At 43.4% G+C, this 10,423-nt stretch overlaps 1 protein-coding gene and 1 pseudogene across 4 annotated transcripts; both read left to right on the top strand.

Moving 5' to 3' along the window:
- Positions 1 to 3,025: 3,025 nt before the first annotated feature.
- On the top strand, positions 3,026 to 9,129 carry LOC121550295 (protein arginine N-methyltransferase 1). 4 transcript variants are annotated; one of them, XM_045210836.1, is made up of 10 exons: positions 3,026 to 3,107; positions 4,258 to 4,344; positions 4,560 to 4,715; positions 5,095 to 5,158; positions 5,284 to 5,426; positions 6,082 to 6,169; positions 6,818 to 6,933; positions 7,118 to 7,268; positions 7,467 to 7,588; positions 7,794 to 9,129. In XM_045210836.1, the coding sequence occupies exons 1-10, from the start codon at positions 3,081 to 3,083 to the stop codon at positions 7,875 to 7,877; spliced, it is 1,038 nt and encodes a 345-aa protein (XP_045066771.1). In that variant the 5' UTR covers positions 3,026 to 3,080; the 3' UTR covers positions 7,878 to 9,129. The 4 variants fall into 4 exon arrangements, with proteins under 4 accessions (XP_045066771.1, XP_045066769.1, XP_045066770.1 ...); XM_045210834.1 differs by having other exon boundaries at positions 6,082 to 6,193; XM_045210835.1 differs by having other exon boundaries at positions 3,027 to 3,107; positions 4,249 to 4,344.
- LOC123482685 lies at positions 6,298 to 6,408 on the top strand (annotated as a pseudogene).
- Positions 9,130 to 10,423: the final 1,294 nt, after the last annotated feature.

Here is a 10,423-nt window from a genome sequence, read left to right as displayed (position 1 = left end):
AATTCAAACTATAGCCTAATATCGAGCATACCAAGGAAACCCTGTTTTCTAAAACTTATTTATGGCCAATTGTAAGGTGAAAGACATTGATTTGATGATGCATCATGGTTAGGTTAATTATCTCTTTTTGTGAGTGGTATCGTCCTCTGGGAAAGGTGGTCTTTCAGATGAGACCTCCAACTGAAGTTCTGTTCTGACTCTTTTAGGGACAGTTTTCCAGAGCATTGCTGGACTTAAAAGCCATTGACACCCCTGATACCATATTTGCTTCAGTGTCCCTAGCTTGTTGGCTCCACCGCAACGCTTCCCTGTTCAAATAAATGTGCATAAGAACATCTGCAATTGCACGTTCTCTAATTGCAGGACTGTCATGCTACAACCTTTGTATTTAGCTTTTCCTTCTGCAGGACAGGAAACTCACTGAAAAACAGGACTGACATGGGCCCAAATGTTTAAGATATAGCCTGCAAATTGTAATAAATATTTTGTACTGTGTAGAAAAACACAATTGGAAATCAAAAACAGCAAGAGCTTGTGGGATATACCAACGCTGTCGGCTTTATCCCAGCAGTGAATATTACAATGACAATTGGTCATATACTTAGATATAGATGAGCACTACTTAAATGTTGTTTGTTTGATAGATAGCGCAAAGATCTTAATCCAATAACCTTTCTTTAGTCAGAAGTGCAGCAGTTTTAGCCAACCACAATCATAGCTGGATTTTAGGTGTAAGTATGAACCAATGTTAGCTTTCCTAACTACACAAGCAGTTAGGAAAGCAAAGGCTAGCTTTTTCAAACAGAAATTTGCATCCTGTAGCACTAACTCCAAAAAGTTTTGGGACACTGTAAAGTCCATGGAGAATAAGAGCACCTCCTCCCAGCTGCCCACTGCACTGAGGCTAGGAAACACTATCACCACCGATAAATCTACAATAATCAAGAATTTCAACAAGCATTTTGCTACGGCTGGCCATGCTTTCCACCTGGCTACCACTACCCCGGCCACCAGCTCTGCACCCTCCGCTGCAACTTTCCCATGCCCTCCCGCTTCTCCTTCACACAAATTCAGACAGCTGATGTTCTGAAAGAGCTGCAAAATCTGGACCCCTACAAATCATCGGGCTAGACAATCTGGACCCTTTCTTTCTAAAACTAGCCGCGGAAATTGTCGCAACCCCTATTACTAGCCTGTTCAACCTCTCTTTCGTAACGTCTGAGATCCCCAGAGATTGGAAAGCTGCCGCGGTCATCCCCCTCTTCAAAGGGGGTGACACTCTAGATCCAAACTGTTACAGACCTATATCCATCCTGCCCTTCAAAAGTTTTTGAAAGCCAAGTTAACAAACAGCTCACCGACCATTTCGAATCCCACTGTACCTTCTCCGCTATGCAATCCGGTTTCCGAGCTGGTCATGGGTGCACCTCAGCCACGCTCAAGGTCCTAAACAATATTATAACCGCGATCGATAATAGACAGTACTGTGCAGCCGTCTTCATCGACCTGGCCAAGGCTTTCGACTCTGCCAACCACCGCATTCTTATTGGCAGACTAAATAGCCTTGATTTCTCAAATGTTGTCTGGACCTATGGCAGTCTCTATGGGGGTACCACAGGGTTCAATTCTTGGGCCGACTCTTTTCTCTGTGTATATCAATGATGTCGCTCTTGCTGCTGGTGACTCTCAGATCCACCTCTACGCAGACAACACCATTTTGTATACATCTGGCCCTTCATTGGACACTGTGTTAACAAACCTCCAAACGAGCTTCAATGCCATACAACACTCCTTCAGTAGCCTCCAACTGCTCTTAAACACTAGTAGAACTAAATGCATGCTCTTCAATCGTACGCTGCTGGCACCCGCCCACCCGACTAGAATCACTACTCTCGGCGGGTCTGACCTAGAGTATGTGGACAACTACAAATACCTAGGTGTCTGGTTAGACTGCAAACTCTCCTTCCAGACTCACATTAAGCATCTCCAATCCAAAGTTAAATCTAGAATCGGCTTCCTATTTCGCAACAAAGCCTCCTTCACTGAACTGACTATCCTACCGATCCTTGACTTCTGCGATGTCATTTACAAAATAGCCTCCAACACTCTACTCAGCAAATTGGATGTAGTCTATCACAGTGCCATCCGTTTTGTCACCAAAGCCCCATATACTACCCACCACTGTGACCTGTACGCTCTTGTTGGCTGGTCCTCACTACATATTCGTCGCCAAACCCGCTGGCTCCAGGCCATCTATAAATCACTGCTAGGCAAATCCCTGCCTTATCTTAGCTCATTGGTCACCATAGCAACACCCACCTGTAGTATGCGCTCCAGCAGGTATATCTCACTGGTCATCCCCAAAGCCAACACCTCCTTTGGCCGCCATTCCTTCCAGTTCTCTGCTGCCAATGACTGGAACGAATTGCAAAAATATCTGAAGCTGGAGACTCTTATCTCCCTCACTAACTTTAAGCATCAGTTGTCAGAGCACCTTACCGATCACTGGACCTGTACACAGCCCATCTGAAATTAGCCCACCCAACTACCTCATCCCCATATTGTTATTTATTTTGCTCATTTGCACCCTAGTATCTCTATTTGCACATCATCTCTTGCACATCTATCATTCCAGTGTTAATACTAATTGTAATTATTTTGCACTATGGCCTATTTATTGCCTTACTTCCATAACTTTCTACATTTGAACACACTGTATATATATTTTCTGTTGTATTTTTGACTTTATGTTTTGTTTTACCCCATATGTAACTCTGTGTTGTAGTTTTTATCGCACTGCTTTGCTTTATCTTGGCCAGGTCGCAGTTGTAAATGAGAACTTGTTCTCAACTGGCTTACCTGGTTAAATAAAGGTTAAATAAAGAGCGTCTGCTAAATGATGTAAATGTAAAAAATAAATAAAAATGAGGAATCTTTATGCAAAACTGGGAGCTGTCGTTTGGGAGGTGCCTGCAACACGGATCCAATCACGAAGCGTATTTTGCGTCAAAGGGTGGGGGCTCAAAGGTGTGCGTTTTAATACCACTGTGCGTCTACGTCCATGCCCACACGGAATTGAAATGGCGGAGGCTACGGACAGAATGGAGGTAAGCGCAGTGGTGTGGTCGAGTCGTGGTTTAAGACATTTAAACCAAATATAATTTGTGTCTGTAGCTTAAAATTGAAGTATTTTCACTAAGCTAAATTAACTATATTTCCAATGTCATTGTAGGCCGCAGAGCCTGCTAGTTGGCTAGTTCAGAGAACACACGCACTTTACTAGCAAAGCATCCATTTTAGCCAGGCACCATCTAACGTACACTGTAAGGCTCATTCAATTCTCGTCACGTGTTTGCTAGCACAGCAAACTCTTACTGTGTATATGCGGTTGTTATGTAATTGTAGTTACTGAATTATGAATGGATTTGGGAAATTGATTAGTAATGGAAAGTATATGTGGTGTGATATAATCTTTATGAAAGCCATCGCTAGCTCGCGCTTCGGGGAGAGACCGCATGGGTGCTAGGTTAGCAATGCTAACTAGCATTTCACAAGTCACATCTGGCACACTTTGCCAGCATTTGATTTAAGTAGCCCAAGGTCCGTTTTTAATCCATCAAATTCGTTCCGATAACTAAATACAAATAATAATTGTTAGCCATTGGTGTTAGCTATAATCTGTGCTGCTAACGTTACCCATTCGGCAGCCCGGCAGGAGCTAATCACCACTTTCTTAACTACACAACTTAGGTAGTTTATGGCCAGCCAATTGCTTGAATAAAGCATGGCTCATTTAATTAGTGGAGCGTCCTAGTAACGTTATGTTCATTGCGCGCCATTCGAGTAACTAATGGGTTCTACGTTTATTTGCTGTCCCAACGTTACATGTAAGTAAGTGAAGGCCTAAATCACCATGTGCTTTCTCTCTCACCCTTTGTGCTCGGAGAAAAGAAGGCTTCATGCACTACACTGAACTTGGGTTTAGCTACAACTACGTGAACTTTTAACACCACACACCCGTACTCGGAAATGTAAATATGTCGTTGGAAGTATTGTCCTATGAACATAACAGTTTATACGTTTTTGAACAACTTAAGGTAATTATTTAACACACTATTCACATCTATTCAAGATTATTTTTTTATCAGCACGTTCTGCCTGGCTGCAACTGATTTGGATAGAGAACTTTCATACATGGTCATTGTTGCCAGTCTGGGGCTGATTGTGACTGGTATCTCTTTTGGTGAGATTTCTCAGGGGGAGAACTCGGCCAAGCCTGCAGCAGAAGACATGACTTCTAAGGACTATTACTTTGACTCCTACGCCCACTTCGGTATCCACGAGGTAGGTATCTTTGTGAAAAAGGGGATTGATTTTTCATACATTTAAATGTTTATTTGGTGAAAAAATGTATACCACAACCAAAATGTGTAAAGACCCATGCCACACTGATATAAACCGAATTTTGGTCAGCACATCTGTGCCAAAATACAATGGGGCTAATAATAGAGGCTGAGTGGTACATTGTCAAATGCTCCCCCTCGTGTCCTGCTCTGTAGGAGATGCTGAAAGATGAGGTGCGCACCCTGACCTACCGGAACTCAATGTTCCACAACAAGCACCTGTTCAAGGACAAGGTGGTGTTGGACGTGGGCAGTGGAACTGGCATCCTCTGCATGTTCGCAGCTAAAGCTGGGGCCAAGAAAGTCATAGGAGTAAGTACCCCCACCTTGTTTGCAAACAGGGAAGAGACTCATACATACACACCTCATTTACTGCCATGCACTGTCAATAGTCTGTAGTACTTTTAGAACTTGTGATGCAGCTTCACCATTCTCTACGCTACGTGTGACATGTTCCCGTTGTCATACCATATTGTGTAAGGCATACATCTTCTTAATCTGGCACAGATGTGAATGCTTTGCATCAAGACCTGTTTTACTTGCTTTATCATAATGAACAGAACACATAGAAAGCCCATGAGTTCCCAGTAGACTTCAGTTGCCTTGATGGGAGCGCAAAAGGTTCTGGTTAGTTGTCATTACTTGAGACCCCCAAAGGCCTGCTCTCTAACTTCCGCTTTTGTGTTTTCAGATTGAGTGCAGCAGTATCTCTGACTATGCCGTGAAGATCGTCAAGGCCAACAAAATGGACCACAGTAAGTCAGTACTTTCCCCCCTGCCATGTTTTCAGTTTTCAGTCACCCGTACAATGGTTCAACCTGGCTTGAAGGAATGTTGTGGCTATTTAGTCGTAACTCATCCCTCTTTTCTCCCCATTCAGTTGTGACCATCATCAAGGGGAAGGTGGAGGAGGTGGACCTCCCTGTAGAGGGAGTGGACATCATCATCTCAGAGTGGATGGGCTACTGCCTCTTCTACGAGTCCATGCTAAACACTGTCATCTACGCCAGGGACAAGTGGCTGGTATGTTCCTGCCTGTATATTTAATTAGTATGTTATGGAATATGCTTGTTTGAATGTCTTAATTGCTGTCTTTCCCTATTCTGAAATCTTCAGGGACAAGTGAGAGGTGTTAGAAACTCTGTTTGGCCATATACCAAGGCTTTTAGGAGATTCAGTTCCTGACTTGCTGTGGAATTGGCCATAAAGTAAACATCATTCCAGTGGGTCTCGCCAGCACCATGCTGGGGTGACTTATTGGGAACATTTCAGCTATAGCACTGGTGTGAACTCTATAATATAATTTTTTGCCTCACCTGTTGTCCTTACATTTGAGTCATTTAGCAGACGCTCTTATCCAGAGCGACTTACAGTTAGTGAGTGCATACATTTTTCATACCACAATGGTTAACTGTGTGCCGTAACTATTCAGTCCGATCAAATGATGTATCTGTGAAGTGTATTGGATTAGTGTTAGACTTTCTGTCTGCGGTTGGCTTCCCTCTTTGGAGGCGCAACACCCCACGCAGACTGGCGTGCACACCACCAGCAGTCATTGTGCCATGATTCCACACAGCTGCTACTATACGTCAGGCCTCTGAATAGCCTGCTAATCTGTCATTCCCAAGAGTATTAACCCGCCATGCTCTTTTCCCCTCTCTCCCTTTCTGTCTCCCAGAAACCAGAGGGCCTGATTTTCCCAGACAGGGCTACCCTGTACGTCACAGCCATTGAGGACAGGCAGTACAAGGACTATAAAATCCACTGTGAGAATTCCTCTAAATTTTGGGGTAATGTAGTTGGTGTGATTTGGCCAGCGTTGTACCCATGTTTTTGGTTGGAGAGGAGTTAGTCAGGGGACTTTGTTTCAGGTTGGATTCTGTGATCAGACTGTCACAGCCCTTATCTAACAGATTCAGTTAACTCTCACGGTTGAGCCAGTCAAAGGAGCCAAAAGCATCGGTTTTACCGACTGTCATCAGCAACAATTTGGGAAATAACATTTACTTGTACTGTTCTTGTATTAAGATCACTTTATTGGTCAATTGCACACAAAGTCCAAATAAAATTAGACTTTTGCGTTTAACCGAACCCCTCCGAAAAATACATGCACAGGTTTTGGAGAGGTGCGGGGGAATGCCACTCTAGGTGCCCGGGGAGTTAAGTGCCTTGCTCAAGAGTGCAATTGCATCTAGGATTTGATACCAGTGACCCAATTGCTGGCTTGCCTCTAACAGTTAAGCTACTTGCCCCCTCTGTAATAGTTAGCTAGAGCAGAGTTGATATGGCTAACTAGTCTGGATGTTGAAGTAAAAGGAAATACTAATGACTGGCCAACAATTTAATATAGTTACTTTTTAAACTTGCCGTCTGCCCAGGTGTGGTGGTAACCCCCTATATCTTCTCTGTAACAGGGTGGGAGAACGTGTACGGCTTTGATATGTCCTGCATCAAGGAGGTGGCCATCAAGGAGCCCCTAGTGGACGTGGTGGACCCCAAACAGCTGGTCAGCAGCGCCTGTCTCATCAAGGTGAGTCAATCACACTCAGCAGCCTCCCCCAATGCACACAGTCCTGTGACCCCCCTTGGAATCTGGTTACTTGACTGACCCTATTGTGACTTTGTGTCGGCACCACATCTCCAGTTCGAACAGAGGATTTTGCATTTGTCATCTGAGTCTCACGTTGTCCCCCCCCTCTCTACATTGTCCCCAGGAGGTGGACATCTACACGGTGAAGATCGACGACCTGTCCTTCACCTCGCCCTTCTGCCTGCAGGTGAAGAGGAATGACTACATCCACGCCCTCGTCACCTACTTCAACATTGAGTTCACGCGCTGTCACAAGAGGACGGGCTTCTCCACCAGTGAGTCTTTATGCTCAGTCCCCAGTAAACCATAATAGATATGTTCACTGAATCCTCATAAATGAAGTCTATGGTAAATGACAGCACACACGTATTCTTCAATAATTGAGAGAATATATTTTCTATGACTTTTTAAGGGCAATTTTTCTTCTGTTATGTGAAGTCATATTAAACCTGTCCCGTTTCTCCTCTCCCCAGGTCCAGAGTCCCCCTACACCCACTGGAAGCAGACAGTATTCTACCTGGACGACTATCTGACTGTGAAGACTGGAGAGGAGATTTTCGGGAACATCAACATGAAGCCCAATGTCAAAAACAACGTAAGAAAGAGTAAAAACCTCTGTCTTAAGTTTGTAGGAATACCTTTAAGTCCAAGTTTACCCTTCCTATTTTGCCTGGGTATAATTTTCCCAAACTAGAAATGATTACTCCGATCTGTTCTGTCCCATGGTGTTCTGTGGTTTAAAGCTGAGTGTGTTTCCAGTGTCCTCTTTTAACCTGTTTCTGTGTCTGTTTCGCTTGCAGAGAGACCTGGACTTCACCGTTGACATAGACTTCAAGGGTCAGCTCTGTGAGGTGTCCAAGACCTCAGAGTACAGAATGCGTTAGGTGCCCCTTTCTCCTACACCCCATTGTGTGTTTGTGAAAGGGAGTGCTGAAGGAAGATCAGGGGTCAGTGTGTGTGTCTGTATGATCACTTCTCATCCTCCAGAACTTGACTAGTACTCCTAAGCAATGTCTGAAATATTGTATTTCTTTCTTGTAACGTTTGATCTGATGTTTAAAACAACTAAAGTACCAGTGGAAAGACATGGCAACTCATTGTGCAAGTGTCACTGAAATGGTGTTTGTTTTTACATGTGCTTATGTTCAGCTCGTGATCTTAGCCTGTGCTTAAACTCAATGCGTGCGCACACACACTGACCCCCTCACCTGCCTGTACATAGTGTTATTGTTCAGTCACTTTGGCCTCTGTTGTACATTCACGGATCTTGTTGACATGTCAGAACCCCCCCTCCCCCTGTTTTCATAAGAAGTGCCTCCTGTGACTGGTTTCTGTCCCCTCCCCCGCCAGCCAATTAGATTGTCTGTTGGGGGGGATGCAAGTCAGCCATTGGTGTATTTACAAATTCTGAATGAGAGTACTTGGAGGAAATGTTCTCCAGGCTGTAAAAAGCAGTTGTAGCTGTGATGAAATCTGAGTATCATTATGTGGAGCCTGCCTCAAGACGAGCTGAATGGTCCCATGGATCGTCATGTCTGATTGGATATCTCTGTACTGATGACCTCCCCTTGCGCGAGACTGACTGTAAGCAGTTTGTTCGCATCCAGCAGGTGGGGGTGATGTAGTCTAACCATGGATCAGTTATCATTTTCCCCCATTCAGATCGGTCTTTGCTGAACCTGTTCTAGCAATCAGAATTCATAAGAGCCCCCTACTAAGAAAAGCAATCAAGTATTTTTTAGATGAATGGTTTATTGGGACCACATCAAATCGTCCACTCTTCCCAGTGCTGGACCAAACGAGATCCCTCTACCCTGTTGTCACTGCCTGGATTCAGTAACATTGGTTTAGCCAATCCTAGGGCCCCTTGTGTTTGCTGGATTATCTGTCTGGTTTGCCCTCTAGCGCAAAGTGCAGCACTTATATCTGAAACAAATGTTTGGCCAAACCGCCAGCCAGAAGGGGCAGATGTCGACCTCTGAGATTGGTTATCACCAGTGTGGGCTATGCAGGGTGGAGATTGGTCAGACTGGACTGTTTCATGTTATGCTTTTTTTTGTCCTTGCTGGTTTATGCCATCACACCTTTTTTTATTTATCATCTTTTTAAAAAAATAAAGTAAAACTGGAAAATATATATTTTCTGTCTTGTCTACATTTTTACACTTCTAAAATGACATTGGAGGCAGTTTATGGTAGAGAAATGAACATTCAATTCTCTGGCAACAGCTCTGGTGGACATTACTGCATGCAAATTGCACACTCCCTCACCTTGAGACATCTGTGGAATTGTATTGTGACAACTGCACATTTGAGTGGCCTTTTATTGTCCCCAGCACAAGGTGCACCTGTGTAATGAGCAGTGGTGATTTTGGTGTGTAAATATGGGTGGGGCAAACTCAAACCACTTTTTTTTTTTATGCATGCCTGCAAAGCCACTAAACAATACATTCATTGCACTATAATGGTGACAAACTGTTAGGGCCTACATAAAGCTGTCCCAACAGCAGAGCTTTCTTTTCAGCACCATGGAGTGAATCCTTACCACTGCTTCACCTGGCTATCAGCAGAGCCTTGTCTGGCAGCGAAACAGTTCATTCAGCCTCATTTACTTCCTTAAAAAAAAAAACTCAGCTGCTATGGCTGACTTGCTTAGAGAATGTGGTTTCTTCTGACTCCTTGTGGATTTGTGTAAGTTGATAACCACATTCTCGTTCAAATGAATTTTGAACCATACACAAATATACATTTATGTTAAGTAAATTCAATGTTTATTCTTATGTCATTAACACTTAACTCAGTATAAGCAAGTGCAAGCGAACGAGCTGCGACGAGGTAGGCCTATTCATTCAGCACTTTCAAAATGGACACCGACAAATTTGTTCAGATAAATTCAGCAAGTTGAGGCCTTAACTTTACTCTTAAGTTACCACACAAAGACTCGCTTAGCTTAACTTTTGAATAATTTTATTAGTCTAAAAAGGAAGGAAAATATAAATCATGAGGATCCACTTTTATATAACATATACAGACAAACAGCGCGTTGCGCAAACAAAACAACCCTCGCAATATCAACTGGAATTATGTGGGTCTATTACTGAACTACTTGTTGAAAAAAAATATTTGAATGGGAAAAGACTCACTGGCAAACATGGTTACAGACCCAACAACATTATATAGTATCCCCTCCTCGTGAAGAAAAGTACATGAGCTAATTATAATACACAAAGTAAGCAAGACAAATCATTCCAACATTGCCTAAAATTATGAATAAGATACTGAGATCTGCAGTATATAAGCAATAGGCCTATATTAACTATGGCATAAGGGAACGATGAGCAGATAAGTGGCCATCCGTAATTTCGATTAAGACGGACGTAGTCATAACTTTATTCAGTATTCTCCCTGTACACCAAGTCAGAACCGTAGGA

Source organism: Coregonus clupeaformis, chromosome 35, assembly GCF_020615455.1.
Source record: "Coregonus clupeaformis isolate EN_2021a chromosome 35, ASM2061545v1, whole genome shotgun sequence".
NCBI classification, from domain to species: Eukaryota; Metazoa; Chordata; class Actinopteri; order Salmoniformes; family Salmonidae; genus Coregonus; species Coregonus clupeaformis.
The sequence above is the reverse complement of the archived record's forward strand: the minus strand, read 5'-3'. Positions and strand labels throughout refer to the sequence as shown.